Here is a 19249-nt window from a genome sequence, read left to right on the forward strand (position 1 = left end):
TTGTGTTTGACCACACTGGCTTGGGTTTATAGTTTTGAAGGGCTGCATTCAGCCATCAGAAAGTACAAGATGCCTGTCTCTCAGTACTTTGTGGTTCCCAAAATCTAAGGGCTGCAGAGAATCACTGTGAACAGAAATGTCTCCTTCTTTAGTTGTGTGCCTGGTAAATGCACTCAGCAAGGGAAGTAATGAGAAGCACAGTGAAATGCTGCTGTAGAGAAGAGAATGGGACACTGCTCGTGGAGAGGCACAGACAGTTTAACTGAGGGTAGGGGGAAGTTGTGGAAAGGATGAGAAGCAGGTAGTGACTAAGTTAGAAAGCAGGAGATGATTTCTTATAGGAGCTGGACAGAAGAACTGGGTGACTGAATCACATTCATAGCATCCATGGTGCCTGGGAAAATGCACAGATCATGCTTTGGGGAAGAGAAAAGGCAGGAAATAACATGTGGGATGTTACAGCAAGAAAAGGCTTAGTAAGCATCAAATGGTGCATCAAAAGTCTGAATGAGTAACTTCAGACATGTGAAAGAATGCTAATGAAGCAAGTAATAACTGAACAAGTGAAAAACACTGTAACAGACACTGTGTTTGTGCACATGAGTTTAATGAGTCAGACTCTAACTATTACATTTAAGGCTGGATTCTCTTTCCTACTGAAAGCATAAAAACAATATTCCCCTTCTCAGGTTTCTGAGATTCCTGTCCTGAAGTTTCAGTCTCAAACAGCAGGAGCAGATGCCAGAACTGCTTTTCCTGCTGCTTTCTGAAGTATACACTCTTGTAGTTTAAATACACAGGCCTCTGACAGTAATCAGTAATCACTTCTCTAATAATTAACCACCACTGTTAACCATGGGTCTCAAATAAACAAATTTTAGGTGAAAACTCCCAATCAAAATATTAACTTCATCAAGTTCTTTTGAATATCATGATTGTGATGGTGATTTTCTGATAAAACAAGAAAGAGATTGGTAAGCTCTTACTTTGCAAACAAGGAGTGATAGAGTTAGCACAATTGTTACTTATTATTGCAACTGCTGTAGTAAGATAAGGTGCTTTTTCTAAAATGTAGATCTACAAAGATGTAACAGCAAAACCACTCAATGAAGATTTCATTATTCAAGAAAAGCACCAATAAAAGATTGTGCCTCAGTATAAACCAACTTGTCTGGTATTTCAGAGGCTATTTAAGAACCTCTGGCAGTTACAGAGAGAGCTGAATAATTTTCTACAGTTTGTGGCTTAAGAACAGTAATTTAATGTGCAATATGTGCTTTAGTGCTCTGGATTAAACTTCTAATTCAGCAAAACAACATTTCTAGACAGGAAAAAGAGCCAAATAATTATTTTTATATTTTAGTTAATCATTCACAAAGAAAATATTCTAATATATTCAGCATTGTTTTAACATACATATTGCTGCTATAGAAGTCAGAGACCATCAATAAACGAAGACAATGTAAGAGGATGCCAAAAGCTTGCTGCCCGATTTCTGAAAATATTTTGATCTTAATATGTAACAACAGATTGTCAATGTCCATGCATCTCACAGACTGCATGTTAATTAATTAGACTTGATAATCAAGAGCTCTGTCTTTTCAATTATGTTTTAACAAAATGATTTGTAAAATCAGAGCACTGCCATTGGCTAATGTGCAATCCATAAAAGGCTCAGACTACAGGACTGAAGTTACACATACCAAAATATATCTGTGAAAATGACTAATTTATGATTAATATATAGCTCAGTGCATTCCATTTTTTCCCCCAAAAGTAAGGAGAAATTATTTTAAAACCTTCAAGACATGTGGGATATTTTCAAAATGCGCATTTCAATCAACATGGTGTTCCCCATGAGGAAACTTCACAGAATGCTTAATGTATTTTGTTATATGTTTTCAAATTCTCCTTCCTAGCATATATTCTTGGAAATTCTTACCAAGAATATTACCTGAGGCGTTTGAGCTGAAAATAAAAATCTGATGGAATCACACTTAAATGTTTTCCTCATACAGGTCTGAGCCTTTCAGAGGGCTTCTTCTGAAATGCAGCAAAATGTTTCCAAACTGAAATATAGCAGCTGACACTGAACCAAAAATCATGTTCCAAGTTGTTGTGGTTAGTAAAACAAGAGTGCCCTCTGTCGATGATGAACTCAGGATCAACGACTTGGGCACAATAAAATATATTCTGCTTGAAATCTGTCAAATTAAGCATAACTGCCCCACTATTCCCACAGAAACTGATTCCAAAGTTATCAAATATTTGAACTAAAATGGAAAAATTCCTCTTTACCATGGACTTCTTCACTGAAATAATAAAAAAATAACATTTTTGTGAGAAAGAGTTTTACCTCTTCATAGTAACGGAGATTATTCTCAGCCACATTTGTGAATGTTGATCTCATATCCCACTGCATGTTCTGCTTCCATCTGTCCCAATCCGCTTTCAGAGCATTATTGGCACGTTCAACTTTGTCTTCAAGTTTCCCAATCTCTTCTGAGAACTAAATATTAATTTTAAACATTAAAAAATATTAGGAAAATCACCATTTCCAAAATTATTTAAACCAATTGACTGTAGTGGAGATGAAGAGAACTGCAGAACCAAGGCTAGTATTTAACTTAGCAAAAAAAGTCTTTTCCCAGGGATAAATTTAAAATTAATTCTTAATTAATAACTCACTACAATTTTTGAAATATTAATAAGAGAAAATATAGATCAGAATGAAAGTATTACTGGAGATATATATTTTATTACTGAGAGAATTACAGACTCTGGCACCTCTTTACTAGCACTTGACATTAATGCATTAAAACAGAAATATATAGAGGGCTTTACTGAAGCAGAATCAATTGTACAAATTAGATTTGGCGAGGAAAACTGAGAAAATCCTGTCAGAATCTTTGATAACAGGAGAAAACAGAATGGGGAGAAGACAGCAGAAATCAAAATCACAAGCTTTCTGATTTCTTGCCTGTCACATTACCATCTTTTCTTGTGGAACGGTGTGTGACCATATGAGGGAAAATGAATACAGAAGCAGAGAAAGAAATTAAATGAAAGGACATCTACAGAGAAGAAACTCTTTCACAGCAATTCAGGACCCAAAACTTTGAGGGCTACTCTTCAGACATTACTTGCTTCTCATTACTGTAGATGCACAAGCTGACTTGCCAGCTAATGGGAGTAAGTGGACAGCAGCCCTGTCTTTAATGAGTTTTTCTGGTCTTCTCAGTAATTTGGTTACCTATTGTCATTTACTCATCAGCTGCGTCTGTTCTGGCTGGCACCAGGTCACAGAACATCTCCTGTCACATCTCCTGTGGCTACAGTGCAAAATCCCCTGCTGGGACTGCAGAGCCACTGTCTGCAGCAGGAGGGAAGGCAGGCACAAACACCACCAAAATAAGGAACATCAAGCAGGAAAACTCAATTCCTTGGATTGCTTCCATTGCAACTCAGGTTCATACATTTCTTCTTCATCCTTATATTCTGCCATAAAGCAAATTGTTTCCTCCTCATACCACACCCGTGTGAAGTTGGATAGCTACTTTTACTTTCTGCAGAGCTAGTGTTTTCATTGATAGGAAGTTCAGGATTCCAGGACTAACTTCCAGGATTTTAAAAGAATGCTTATGCTCCTGGTAGAACACAGAAACCTCAGAACTCAGAGCAAGACATGGAAAGCCTGGGTGCAGAGCCTCAGCTTGGACCATGCAGGGGAGAACAGTGATCGAGCGCAACAGCAGTGATGCTGCCATCAGACACAAACTGAATCATCAAACACTGCCTGAAAGGGTCACAGAACCTGGATCCCATTCTGCTCTTAAAGAAGCCAAGAACTCCTTAGGTAGTAAAACTGAAAATTTCACCTGAATCAATGTTATCCACAGTCAATAACAAACATTTTTAGTTAGATTTGATTTCCACACTGATTTTCTTTGCCACACTTCTAGGTTAATGACATACTGGTTATTAATGAGGAAGAAAATGAAAAAAAAAAAAATTTCTACTTTACTGAAAAGCCCAAGTTTAGTTATCTGGCCAAACCACTAATCAAGCTACAGACTATTAACACTGCATTCAAAATGAAAAGGCTAATCCAAAGCTTAAATGTGGGGGGATTACCTTTAAAGGAATTACAGACAACTGGATTTGGTATTTTGACCGTGTTCCATGCTAACTGCCTTTCCTTCAAATACCAAAAAATGAATGTGCACAGAATACTGAAAATGATGACATTTTAAAGATGATTTAGAGCAGGAAAGGCAGTTGAATCCATTCTCTGCTTTTGCAAAAAAAAAGTTCCTATGTAGGAATACACTACTCTACACACATAAAGAACTTCTCTGACTTAGAAGTCCTGGCTGCAGCTTCCCCTTACCTTGGTCTTTACCACTTTACAACTTTAAGTTATTTTACAGTTTGTTTTTGTCTAACCTTTTCTAGGAACTACAAACTTCTTCCATACTGCAGTCAGAACATGATATGGACAGGCAGACTGTTACACAACTCTGCCTGGATATGCAGTTTAAACATCCCACTCCAAAGCCCCAAAGAAATCACATGTTGTATTAAGCAGGGGTTGGACTTATGGTCTAAAGGCAGTATTATGCCACATGTCACCATGTCAAGTAGACACGTTCAAGGTCTACTTCTTCAAATCTGAAAAAACCCAGCAATGCTACTCTCTTTAGCTGCCATGACAGCAGAAATTGAAGAAGAATGGTTTGGAGTTAACTAAAACATCTAGTTTTTGTTAAGTCCAAACCGAACCACACCTGGAGTGTTCCTCATTTACAAGGTGTAAATTGTTACAATTTATCCTGCAAATTAAACAGGATTCTGAATCCATTTTCTTACAAGGATCTCACTGAGGCAGCCAGTGTGAGAAATGAAATCTCCCACCACAGCACTAATCAGCCGGGGGACCAGAGCTCAGGAAGGTGGGAGCCAGGCATTGCTACAGCAGAGTGCTGCAGACATGGACTGTGTGACTGTAGCTAAGGAGACATGGCCCAATGGACAGATTACATGGTGACAGTATATTACACCATCTCACTAAGCAAAATAGCACAAATTTCTAGCTGCTATGTGAATTAATCCTACAGCTTGGTGATACTAACCCCTTTTTAGCCTGGAGTTAAAACACAAAATATATTCAGAATGTAATAGATTCAGCATTTCATCTCTTTACTACTCAGTTTCAAGCCTGAACACTAGAATCCTTAAGTTGGCATTTAATGCTTATCTTGCTTTGTCAGAGCACATTAATACCAGCCTTTTTTTCAGAATTATTATCAGCCCTAGTGGCAAGACTAAAACCATTAAAAATGCCCAAACCATAGAGGGATACACCAGCATTGCTGTGTAACCTTCAGGATGGAGTGAGGGAATCATGGAGCAGCACATTCCACTATCTGTTCAGCCACAGCTCTGGAGGTAAGAAATGTCTGGTTAAGCAGGAGGGTACCGAAGTTGGGCACACTCTCTCTGTCAGAACCTGCATCCAAAATCACAATCTTCAAACCACCCATACCCTGAATAACAGCCTCCTTTTTGGACCAAATTTGGGAGTAGAAACCAAGGTTCTGGCTTTTGTAGCAGCACCAGCAGCAGCTGGTTTCTAACACAGCTAAAGAAAACATTTTTTTCCCAGCTGATTAGACTAATGTCCCATAAGGTTTAATTTGCAATTTCAGCCTATTTCATCTGCAATGACCTTAGGGATGTTTTACATTCTTCTGCTGTACAACCTTGTATTTGTTAAATCATTTAATGTTTGCCACGACCAATGCTAAATATCTCACAGCCTTTTATCTGCTCTAATGACAGTCTGAGACTTCTTATCTGTAGTGGAAATGTACTTCAAATGAGATTAGGGTTCATGCCACTCATTGTCAGCAAAATTTCTGGCTACTAGATTGCACTGACAAGTTCAATCTGACATCTATGAGATCATTAGAAGCTACAGGAGGTCTGCATAGGAAGAGATATGTACAAATATACCCAAACTTGGTGTCTGAGACCTGTTCCACAACATACTTGTGTTATGACCACCTTTATAAGAAATAAGTCCGATTAGAAGTGGTAGAAAATATTTCAACACATAATAAAAATGAAAACATATTAAAAAAATGACCAAGAAAATAGTTAAGTCACTTGAATAGTTAAAAATAGCAGTACACCATTCTCTGTTGCCAAACTATTCTTACTAGAAAAAGGCTTCAGCTTCTAATTAAGAAAAAGTCTTCAGGATACAGCTGCCACTCAATTAGAGAACACAGGATTTTATTATCAGATTAGACTAACAGACATCTGTTTTACTGCTCTTCTGAGACTGCAAGAAGAACCAGACTCTCAAAAACAGGATTTTCTGAAATTAGTAAGAAATAGAGGGGTTGGAAAGATGAAGCAAAGATCTGAACACCTGGGGAATCAGAGTGTCCAAAGCCTTTACCAAACTGTAAATGCAGATATGGAAACATACACACAGTGAAAAAAAAATAAGTTTGGGCAGACTGATTTCAAAATCCTCCTGGAAGCAAGTACAACCATCTCATGATGGAGTAAACCATTGTCAATATCAAATCAACATGGTATGATCAGTACTATGCTAAAATAAAGATATCCCTTTTTTATTTGTAACAGTTCAGGAAAAGGGAGTGCATGCACACTGTCTGAGAGGTCCATCAGATTATAACAGGAAATGCATCCTGAAAAGAGAGCACATCCTGCCAGGCTATGGTGTCTTTTCTGCAGTAAACAACAACGAGTCTGGCTGCTAAACAAGCTGTATTCATCTCTGAGTGCACCTGCCATGGCTATCCAACTCCCAGCCTAGGGGGCTTCTCCAGCTCACCATCCTCTGAGCATTTTATAAGAGCTTCAGGCTTTAAACTAAGAAAAAAGGACAGGAGAAATAGCAAAAAAAGTAGAAAAACAAAAGCAAATTACAGAACACAAAATTTCTGCTTCAGGAAAAAAAAAAAAAAACCCAAACCAGAGATATTTACTTAATGTCCCACTGCATTACACAGAGGCAAATTGTTGTATAATATACCACAGCCATTGCAGATATCAGAGTTCAGCAATATATTCTTATTTATTCATCTCAGTGCCAAAAAAATCAAATGAAAATATGCATTTAAAGTGCCAAAAAGTATCTAAGCAGCTCATCTTTACATGGAAACTAATTAGAACAAGCCCAGTAAAAAGTATCTGGAATGTTTAAGATTTTCTCCTTTGATGTACTGAAACGGTATTAGTAATTCTTACATATTATTTACACTGTATAACACTTGGTGTTAATACTGTGCTAAAAGGACATTATTTAGACTGGAGAGTTTAACTATCAAAAATTTTTAAAATGCCAATTCTCATCCCAGAGGTTGTTTTTATTTGGCTGCTGAGCCTTGCTGGTGGTTTTGGGGATGCCTGCCCAGTTGGAGTCTGACTACACTGGAATGAATGAAAGTTTCATATTGGAAGAAAAAAAATATCCCTGGGCCCAACTAGAAAAACCAGAAACCTGTAAGAACAGAACATTTTACTTTAAATAAGTTTAATGAACAGTTTTGCTGATTCTAATCTCCTCCTCTACCTCTCCTACATCAATGAAGCAGCAGCTATGAGAGCACTGCAGCTACTGTTACTTTCTTTTAACTGCAAAAATGAGCCGTGGTCAGGCCTGTGTTGACAAAGGCCAGTGGCTGCCCACCATGACCAGCAGCCCAGCTACTCAGTGCTGCTTCTTGCTGGTGATGGCCTTTGCCTGGCACGAGAGCTGCCAGAGTGGGGACAGCCCCCAGTGCCAGCCCCTGGCCTCAGAGGACAGCGTCCTTCTGCGCCTCCCTGCTGCTACAACACGGCCTGGAAGAGGCCAGCCTTCTGAAAACACTTACCAGATCCTTCTCTGTCTTTTTATTGGCTAAAGCATCAACTTTGGAATCCAGCTCGCCTTGAATTTGGTCTCTCCTTTTCAAAACACCCTTAGTAGGGAAGGAAAAAAAAAATAAAGAAGTAAACTGCACCAAATTTTAGCTCTTTCAGGAAACAATCAAACAAGTTGGCTATTTGATAAACAAGACCACAGAATGATACCATTTAATAATTTAGAAATGATATAAGTTTTATCAAAAAAAAAAAAGCCAAACTTAAAATAATGAAGACTTATTTTTCCATACCTGTATTTTATCTTACAGGTTTTTCAATAATCTTACTAAATCCAAAATCAGTGCCACAAGAATCTGCCATACACAATATCACTGCCAGTTGTATAAGCAGAACTGCTACAGGAGTTTACTTGGTATCAACTTAACTTACAATATATTCATTTAAAAACAGCAACATGAGTTTACCAAATCTCATGAACAGAAGTATCTTCTTTGAGTAAAATTTACAAAATAAAGCAGAATGACTAGAAATAGTATACAAGGCATTATTGAAATTGTGACTTTAACCTTTAATATTATTTTGTAAGTGCCAAATATGGATCTGGCAAATCAGAAAAAAATATCAGAAAAATCAGTTAAAATTATCACAGGAATGAAAGCTTTTCTACCATTAATATATGTGCTTATTTTCAGAATACATAATTTTTACCTTTTTTGAAACTATCTTATCAGGTATTGGGTTTTTAGCATAATGTCAAAAAATAATTAGAAAGGGGAAGCAATATTACTCATTAAGCTACAAAACATGAACAGCATTTCCAATGCTCATTTGCTCTGAGACCTTGATGAAGCCTTACAAATGTCTCTTTCCCTTAGCTTCCTCATCTGTAAAAGCACACTCAGGTATGCTTTTCTTGCAGAAGTGTTGCAAGGCCTTAGTATTTTTGAAAAAATCAGAAGCAGGACATATATAATTACAAATCTCAAAACCTTCTTTTACATTACCTTGCCACAACTGGTTTTACTGCTTCTTCTGTAGAGATGTTCAGTATTCACCTCTAGCATAGGGCATGTTGAAACAGCACAGGGCACAAGCAGCTCTACCTTCTCTAGCTCTCTTTTTGACTGAGTTCTCTCTGAAATTTTGGCACTTTATCAAACATGATAGAATAATTTAAGAGCTTAATTTTCAAGTAATTTTGCAATGTTTCTTTTTGAACAGGTAATCACTATAAAAACCTGGTAAATCTGACTTTGGGTTTTTCTGAGCAATAGATCAGCAATATAGATGAATACTCATCAATACCTTGGAATCTTTTGGTTAGATAAAGACAGAAAATGTTTATCTGGAAGCACAGAAGCAAAAAAAACCCAAACTGTCTGGAATAGCTTTTCTTCATAAAGAAAAGCTATTTCTCTTTTTTCCTATTTCTTTTGCCTCTTTTAAAGCTTTTAATGATAGCTTGGCAACATTTATCACACATACACTTTAAATTACAAGACAAAACCAATTAACATTAAGGTGCTACATCAATAAGTGCCAAGTTCTAATTGCAAACAAAGGCACTATCCTTTTAAAACATATTATTATACTTCTGCAGGGTTTTTGTACAATACTTAATGGTATCTTGGCACAAAACACACAAATAATTTTATGTGGACCCATAACTAATTAACGCTGTAATCTGTACCCTGAGGGACATCAGATTTGTTCTGTGGGTCAGTTAGGAAGGGGTTGGTCCAGATGTAAATATTTTAGTTATGAATCCAACTCTTTTCCTAGTTACAGGCTGGACTTTCAACACTGGAAAATACAAGGATTGTATTGTATTGATCACACCTTGTTCTGCACATTTGCAAGTGATCTTGGCAGCACTGCACCAAGGTCCCTGTGATGAGGGGTTAAACACACCTCTGAACAGCTTACTAGTGGGTGACTTCCATAGAGTATTTTGGGTATTTTATTTTAGTGGCTAGCATTTCCCTGGGGAAGTAAGCAGTAAGTAAAATAAAATTCCATGGTGAATGAAGGGAAAGGAACAGTTGTGGAATAGGAATGAGCTACTGAAGGAAGACTTCTCCCCTCGACAGGACCTCATGGCGGCCTAATGCTATGTTGCAAGTGCTGCATCAAGAAAGCTACAAGCAGAAAAATTATGCAGTGGGCAACAGTAAGGTGTGCAGGAAGAGCTAGGTAATCATCCTGGGGCTTGCCCCCAGAAATCTTTCTGTGCTCTGCACAAAGCAGAACGCCTGAGAAAGGGTGAGGGTGAGCCAGGCTGCAAAATAGAAGGCAATGGGTAGGCAGCATCTCCTCAGTAGCATAAAGACTACAATTGCTTTTGGGTAACATAGAAATTCTGAAAAATAAGATTGGAAGTGGGGGAGAAGATGACCTGCTAGGACAGTAATCTCTTCAGATCTTTAAGCAAAGCAGTACCTACCTCCATCTACCAGAAAAAAATGAGGACTGTGAGATACAGGACATTTTTGTATGGCCCCTTTTTCTGTGAAGCTTGTTTTAAAGACAGCAGTCATTGCAGTAGGAATTCCTAACTCTCAGTAGCTAAGCCTTACTGAGAAATTGGCAATACCCTGCAGAGAGCCACCAAAGGCTCAGTTAACTTGGGTCTTGCTCTATCTATGGACTGTAAGACTCATGCAGCCCCTACCCAGAAACCACTACAGCAGGAGCTGGGTTCCCAGCAGTAACACAACAGATTCTGCAGCTGGCATTGCTCAAAACCTAGACAAAGAGGGGTTTGTACACATGCTCTGCTTTCTGTAGGCAGCAAAGTGGGAATTATGACACACTGAATTCAGTTGCTTTATTATGCTGATTATCCACCAGCACTGACTGTATCAACTCTGGAGTCTGATTTTTTACATCCTCTCCAAGTGTAAGCAAAATACATACATAAAGGGAACTGAGAGCAGTAGCTTATGGCAAAGACTAACACATGCTTATATAATGGTGCAGGGACTGGAAGATCCCAGCTGTTCAGGAAAAAGAAAACATACTTAGGAAGAGCTCCTAGAAAGGGAAAAACCTCTCCACTCCTTTTCCCACACACAATCTGTTACTCAATGAGTTCATATTTTGGCAGTGTCAGGGAAGGTCTTTCTCAACTGCTGTTCCCAAACCCTCACTGCTACAATGCAGAGCTCACTGAAGATGACAAAACTAGATACCCTAGCACAGTTACCCATGGCTGCCTGCCAGGCAAAACTATCAGACTCTTCTTATTTGGAAGGAGCACCTCTTGCCTGATTAGCAAGAGAAACAGGACCAATCGGATTCCCAATAATGGACAGGTATCATATGCCGTGTATGCTTTGTACCGAGTAAATACAGGGACATTTTCATCAGCTACAAATTCTCTCCTGGACGTGGTCACTGGCCTAAGTCAAATTTTATACTGAGCCATCAGGAGTCCTTCAGGAAAGCTTACCATGAGAATGTCACTGTAGAGGACGTACTCATGCAGCATGGGCAGCAGGTGCTCTGAGAGCCCTGCCATCCTCCTCTCCGTGGCCCTGCAGCAGCGCTCGATGCAGCCGGCCAGGCCCTTCAGGGAGTCGCCTATGGCCTCCTCCGACGCCGACCACAGCGTGTGGATGGGGCCGTACTCCTTCATCTCACTGCAGTAGTCTTAAAAGGAACAGATACACCTATTACTCTTCATTCATAGAGATCTAAGGGGTACTAAGTGCAACTTCATATTTGCTGTGAACCAAGCAAGAGACTGACACTAATTTTCAATTTGCTCAAATGACCAAGATAAGTAAACTCCAGTTCACTGTTAATGAATAAACTAATCAATTAATGTATTGTATTTAAGTAGCTTTGAGAAATTTATCAGCCAAAGTGCCCCACACATTTCACAATGACACACATACTCAGGCAGACCTGAAGAGCTGCATTCAGACACCAATGACCTGCATTACCTTAGACTGTCTTCAAAAAGAGCAACAGGAGCCACGGCAGCTGGTCTGACTTGATGACTTCTACTGCCATGAATTCCTCTGCTTCTTGGTAACAGTAATGTTCCAAATACAGTCTCAGTTATTGAAACTAGAAGCTTTGTTATGTCCCAAAAGCTTCAGAAGAAGCATTGAAGTTCACTCCTGCTCAACAGGTATCTCCTTCAGTAGTTTTTATTAATTTAAATACAGAGATATCTTAATAATTACTTCTCTTATGTAGAAGACATAAGAGAAGTAATTTTCTAGACCAAGTGATAATCCATAAACAGAGAAGGCCCACAAATCACTGTGCCATTTGGTAGAGCTAAACATGGGCAAGTTGCAGTTCACAGGAGGAGAGACTGTGAACACATTGGTCATGCACTGAAAATGCAATTTTGTCACTACTAGATTTATAATGAAGAAATGCCCTAAGAGACAAGAAAGCAGTTGTGTGGCATAAAGAGTGTAATGTTTATTTTGAGATTATTTGGACAAAAAAAACCCTCTATGGAAGATGTAATCAGGAACCCCATGTTAAGGTACTGCAAGCAGGAATTCTCTGTATCACAGCTATCAACAATTCCTATTCACAACAGTATAGCCCCGCACACAAGTGTTCTGACAAGTGTTGTTTGGAAAATCTAGAAAGAAGATATAACCTACCACATTTGGGAGCATGTCAAAATTCTTAAGCTTTCCCAAGAAATATTTTGGCACTGATACCTTGAACCTACAGAGCTCGGACAGCTACTTTCACTGGAGGAACAATGTCAATTGTTCCCTCCAGTGAAAGAGTTCCTACTCTTTTCACCGACGTGTATTTTTCTTTTATAACACCCTTTCACTGAGGACACACTGAGATCTTCAGTGAGGACACACTGAGATCTGGTATTGCACAAGAAAGCTATAGGACTCAGTTATTAAAACAATGCAGCTCTTCAATTTATATTATATAGACAAGTAAATACTTTAAGTGCTGCCCAGTGGAAATTCTACTGAGCAGGCATTGTCTGAGATCAGGATCATCTCAGAATCTCGGGAAAGTCAGTAACTTAGCATTCCAACTAGATGTGTGAACTGCTCTTACTTTAGGAAAAAATTCAGATTAACCCATCCTTCTTGAGAAAACTCTAGTAGGCACAGCTTACCATGACAGAAATTATCACCAACAGCAAAGCTATTAAAAAATTAAAATCTACTTTGTCAATGGAAAAAAGGTGCAGAACAAAACTAAACAAAGTTTAGAGACCTAGAATCAAGACAGCCTCATGTCACCATAAGATTGCACAGAAAACTGTACATTGCCTTGAAAGTTAAAAACCAAAGGTCATGCAGCTTTCCAAAAGCACATCTTAAAATATTCTTCTAAGTAGCTGAATGACATGTTAAAACTCTTCATATTAAAAAATTATTCAAACTTGAATGTCTGTCAAAAACATGACCAGAAAGAAAAAAACAATATAAACATCTCCCTTTTTCCCGGAAAGAGTATTTTGCCTGCCACAATGAAAACTAATTTACTTTTAAATGTCTTAAATCAGTAAAACAGATACATGTTTTCTACTTACCCCTTTCTTCCTTGTAAATCCTATGAGCTATTTTATCTAGTAAGTTTATTTTCTGACTAAATGTTTCCATGTAATTGTTCATTTCTGTAAACATTTCAGGACGATTTTTAACTGCTCCTCTTACTGAGGATGCTACAGCTCTGACAGTCTGTCCCATCCTGCTCAGCAAACCAGGACCTTGCTTCTTGTGGGAGGAGAGTTCCTAAAGACAGAACAAGCTCTCTTTACTCCAGGTACTTTTGTTAATTCTCTGAAAATTATAAATAAAAGCGTGCTTTTTCTTTTTTAAAATAAACCAAAACTACATACATAAAGCTATGTCTTTTTAGTGTATAAATCTTATCATTACTAGACTAGTGTCAGAACCATCCCTGTCTTGTGCATGTATTATTAGCTAAGCCTTTCTGAGCAAACACAAGCATGCCATGTGTGACAGTGTCACAAGAATGGCTGAAGATGGCAGAGAACCTTCACCCCTGTGCTCCTCAGGGTGAGTTAGCCAGTTTGCAATTTAGCTTTTTGAACAGGAAAGCAGAGGTAATGATTGAAGAAATAAGTCTTTGAGAAAAGCAGACAATGCTCCTACTGGAGGAAGTAATCCATCTATTTTTTTAACTTTTTAAATACATTGCTAGAATAACATTTGCTGAAATTCAGAAGCAGGCTTTTCTGAGTACAAAACTCCTATTTGCAACTGGACACAATTTTGCAACAATGCAACAGGAAAATCCTGTATTTTTCTTTTATGAGATTAGTAAAATTTAAAAAAAAGAAAGAAAAGACATTGCCATGCCAAAACAACAATTAATTAATACCACTGTTTTACTCATAATCTTGGAAACTTATTTGTGTACCAAAAAATATGCAGAGTTGAAATACTATGAATTTTCTACAAAAATCCAAAATGCAAAAACCGACTTTGGATGGTACAGCACCATTTATGGTCACGATTATCAAAACCACAGAACCACATGATTACCAAAACCAACAGAAAAGGTTATCTGAGGTTATGAATATTCTGCCACTTCTGTAAAAAGCCATGGGATGACACTGCTGAATACTGAACCAGGGAGGCTCCTGATATACCCTACTAACATAACATGTGGCTTCACGTAACTGTAAATAACAACAAAGTCATTTTACCCAGGCTTGAGCAGTAAGAAAAATTTTGAAGTCCTCATTAAAAGTTAAAGTTGGATGATCCGCAATACGGTTCAAAAATTTATGTAAAGCTTTTCTTCGAGTCTCAATGAATTCATCACTAAATCGTTCCACCATTCCCCTCATTATGAATTTTTCAGGCAATGGCTAAGGAAACAAAAAGAAGAAATATATTGTATAAATTGCATAATGTTTGGAGTATTATAACAGGTCTTCTGCTTACTAAAAAACATAGGCATACCTTGTAAAATCCACTATGCAACAATCCAAAAGCTATATAAAGTTATTGTATTCAACTAATGTATATACCATTTTTTCTTGTAATATACAGTGCAGAAGAACACAAGTACAGCTAGGAAAGGACATAAATTACTGCAAATTAACCTAAGAAATACCTTTATGTGATTTTTGTCACATATATATAAAGCTAAGGAAAATAGGTTGGCTTAATATATGTGAAATTTCAGAAGCTGAAGAAAGACCTCAAACATCTCTATATAAAACTGGAGCCATCTTATAAACAAAGAAAAATAACTTAAGTTTTAGCAAACAAACAGGAATGATCAGTGTTGGATGTGCTTCTTCAAGTTTGCTCTTCAACCAAAGGAAATCCTGGTATCGTCTTCGGACTTCATATTCACTGGAGTCAAATTCACCACGGGTTGTCTGAAAACCAAAGGCAGAAAAAACAGGCTTAGGTTAGAATACCAGAAAAAAAAAGTTTTAGATTTTGGAGAAAACTGAGTACTTGAGGGAATGCATACATTCTATTTGGTCTCTGCTACTGGTTTGCTGTTATGTTAAAGAACAATGATCAACTCCTTGAAGAGTTAACACACCATATTTCAGCAAGAAATCAAAGTTCTATTGGGGGAAAAAAAAAAGCACTAAGCTGCACTTTGGGCAGTGACACATAATGGTTATCTTACCACAATGTTTCCAAATTATTGCAATAATTACTTTAGTGTGGCATTTTTCTTTCAGCAATCACAGTTATGTTTGTTACTCTGGGCACTTCTCTTAAAGTGATTAGTAATCTACAAGTGAGGAAAGTCCATTTTATAGCACTCTGAACAAAGCCCAAAGAGCTGACACACCTCCTTGTGACATTACTCAATAATCCCCACATTCAAAACATGAAAACTTCAGCATATCACAGCAATAACTCTTCCTGCATTGCTTAATGGATTCTGCAGCCTATCATTGATTCCAGTTTTGAAGCCCCCTGTTAGAATTTGCCATCAAACATTTAATGCCTACAAAAAATGCTTATTACAGATTAAAAAATTGTCAGATCCTGAGATTGATTTTACCACTGCTCTGTTTTCTGGAGGCAAGCCACAAAGAGCCCATGTTTTCATTTACATGTGCTTTTCAGCATTCTTTGTTGCACAGAAATTTATAACGCGATGCAAGTAAATTCTAAAAACCTCAGAAGATGCTTGATAATCCAAACATTTTTGAGGGCTGAATAAAAATTTTTCAAGGTGTGTGGGAGGAATGCTATTACTTTTATCATCAACAACCAGCACTCCAAATTAAATATGATAAGAAAGGATAGAAGAGATAAAAAAAGCAAGACCAATGCAACTTACAGCCCTTTCATACTTGCCTGAAGAAAAAAATGTTCTTTCGTCTACAGAAAGAGGCATAAAGTGAAAATTATTGCTAGCAACATAACAAAGATAGCTCTCTTCCTACTCATTAAATATTTTATGAGGAATTGATATATCTTATTTAAAGATGAATAATTTCCATTTGAAAATACGTTTTTAAATGAATATTTTAAAAAGAACTCAAAGTAAAATAAATTAACAGTGCAGTTCTCAAAATGGAGCCAGCAGAATATTTACTGGTAATCTCAGAAGATCTGTCTGGTCTCACAAGGCTGACTTTCTTCCTTATTTTCTGTACATAAGTTGCATTCAGGACAACTAAAAATACACTTAATTGTTTCCTAACACTACTTTTTCATTAGAGAATTGTGGCAGTTCCCTCAGAAATCACGTGCAACTGCACATGGGAAGCAAACACCATGTGTTAATGGATGCAATTAGAAAGAATGGAACTGAAAGACTGTTGGAGGTAATGTTTATGCAAAATGTAAGACTGGTAGCCTGTAAGTTATCCAAAAGTCATCAATACTTGTGCTAATACAGTGTCTTCAAAGTGGGTCAGTCCTTTGGCTGTTTCCTGCTCCTGCTGAAATCACAACAGAAAATGTTATTGCCTCACAGCACTCATTTTGCCATTGAAGAATTATTAACTACTTTCTCAACATAAAGAATCTAAGTACGTGTGTATACAGACTCACACTGAATTTTTCCATTACATAGCACAGGTTTCATGCAGTTTTAGTTGTCTATAACTCCTGGCAAAATTAAAGTTTAAATTTAGCAATAGGCCAGAGAATGGTGTGCAAGAAGAGTGAAAATGCCAGTTGTTATCAAAGCAAGCCATTAAACCACAAATAGATACTCACCTTTGTGACTACTCTGTATGTGATAAATGTTTCAATGGCTGTAATGTGGCTTTCGGGATCATCCACTGTAATGAAGAGATCTCTTAATTCTGGCCCATCTTCAAATTTATACTGGTTTATCATTGATGAGGGGGATATTGGCACTGAAGGACTGAATGAGTTTACCTCAGTCAGAGATGTATCCTACAGATAAGACATGAGGACATCCATATCAGTAATCTTTGTATACAAACACGTCTCTGATGCTAAAATGGCAAGCTTTAAAATAATCTGATAGAACAGATACAACTCAGAGCAAACGAATTATGTAGTACATAGCAAATCTGGTATCCTTTTCAGTATTTGCTTTGGTGAGGATGTAAGAAATGAGATTTATTCTAAAATGGATGAAAGATCAAAATACTACCATTTGAGAAAATGTTACGCATAGGTAGAAAGAGTACTTGCCTATGAATAGTAAAATTAGTTATGAACCAAGCACCCATTAATTGTGTAGGGTACTTACCAGTTTTATTAAAATTGTTAGAAGCCAATTATTGAGGACTTATGATGTTTGAATTATCTCTTATTACCTGAACAGGATGGATAAAAAAATTATGATTCAAAAAAACAAGGCAAAATCCAAATCAGAATTTTTACTGGAAGTGGATATTTCAGTTGCATTTATTTAAAATAATATTTGAAATGGAAAACAATTAAAATACATAAATTAATTTTTTTTCTTGAGGAAAACAGTAAGTAAGGATGCAGTACAAATTTGCTGCTTAATTGCTAAAAAAAAAGTCAAACCACTGTTTTGCTGAAGTGAAAAACCTCTTTTTGATACCATTGACCACTTCCACACAACTCAATAAGAATATGTCCCCATAGCAGCTGCTTCTGCTAGTGCATTCAGTGGTGTTCACTCAACTGCTGAGAAACAAGGTGGAAACTGGAAATGGGCCAGAAATCTCATTTTCTTCCTCAGATACAAGTCTGGGTGAAATCTACTAATCTAGAGTCTTGAGGGATACAGTCACCATGAAAAGAAATTGAATTCTTCATAAAAGAGTATAACAAATTCATAAATCATTAGAGATAATAACAGAAATTGAAACAAATCATATTTTAAATATCAAATACTGTATATGGCTTTTTTAATATATGCAATACAAAGAATTCTCTTTGTAACAAACTTTAATCTATTTCCTAGAAGTTTTCTAAAAGGGCTGTTAGACTACACAAACTATGAGCAACAGAGTTCCCGTCTCCAATGCCTTGTTAATTATGGAGGAAGGAGAGCAGGGATGCAGTTAAAGAGAAAACTGCTCAAATGCCAAGAGTGGAATAGTTGAATCCACACAAACTGGAGTCACAGCATCATCCCAAGGCTGATTTCACAGGAATGAAGGGAACCCCGCTTTAGAGCTGCTGAACTGTGTCAGAGTTGCTTTTTGCCCTTTGAATTCAACTGGATCAAAACTTTCGAAACACCTTATCTTGTTCTTTTGCTTTGGATTTATCAATGTCCTCCTACAAATATGGAAGAGACATTTATACCAGGAATTATGCCCAGAAAGTGCTTATGTACTAGCTCTCCTCCCCTCCCTTACATGCAGCTCTTTGAACAGGGAGACAAAAGCAACACAGAAGACTGAAGACAATACTTTAAATATTACACAGTGGCCTCCTTCTATGCCTGTCAGTCATTTTACTTTTTCTCAGTGTGTTTCTACACAACTTCTATGCAGCCAGCACTATCCTGACTCGTGCAGAATAAACAGAGCTGTTCCCAGAGCCTGCTAGCACTGGCTGCCCGTGGTCTAGATGAAGAATGAGGACTGCTAGCTCAGAGCAGCCCATGCAATTCAAACTGCTGAGGCAATGGGAAATTTCTATGGAAAGAAAAATGGATGTGAGCAAGTAAGGGACTTGAATGGCCATATAATTTGAGCAGTAATGACTCTGCAAAGCCTAAACTGGATTAAGGTAAATGTGTTTCATATTTTGTCATTTTACATAGAGCATTAATGTCATAATGCTTCCTTCTTCTAGGTTGCTACTAAAAATTGTTCTGTTAATGCAGGTATGAAAGTATATGTTTATGTGGAAGAGCTTATGAATATGTGATTTGAGAAACAAAATATGGGTAACAAAAATCCATAGAATAAGCAAGTCTCTGGTTTTGT

At 37.4% G+C, this 19249-nt stretch overlaps 1 protein-coding gene across 2 annotated transcripts in view; it reads right to left on the reverse strand.

Moving 5' to 3' along the window:
- Positions 1 to 19249, reverse strand: part of SNX7 (sorting nexin 7) — a 56259-nt gene that overhangs the window by 5791 nt on the left and 31219 nt on the right. For both annotated transcript variants that reach the window (XM_058029903.1, XM_058029902.1), the window contains exons 2-8: positions 17082 to 17264; positions 15155 to 15265; positions 14582 to 14746; positions 13439 to 13640; positions 11354 to 11553; positions 7911 to 7997; positions 2357 to 2509 (exon numbers count right to left, since the gene is read on the reverse strand). In XM_058029903.1, the coding sequence (XP_057885886.1) occupies positions 2357 to 2509; positions 7911 to 7997; positions 11354 to 11553; positions 13439 to 13640; positions 14582 to 14746; positions 15155 to 15265; positions 17082 to 17204 (1041 nt within the window). In that variant the 5' untranslated portion in view covers positions 17205 to 17264. The remainder of the gene's footprint in view (positions 1 to 2356; positions 2510 to 7910; positions 7998 to 11353; positions 11554 to 13438; positions 13641 to 14581; positions 14747 to 15154; positions 15266 to 17081; positions 17265 to 19249) is intronic.

The sequence above is a fragment of the Melospiza georgiana genome, chromosome 9 (genome assembly GCF_028018845.1).
Source record: "Melospiza georgiana isolate bMelGeo1 chromosome 9, bMelGeo1.pri, whole genome shotgun sequence".
In the NCBI taxonomy this organism is placed as follows: domain Eukaryota; kingdom Metazoa; phylum Chordata; class Aves; order Passeriformes; family Passerellidae; genus Melospiza; species Melospiza georgiana.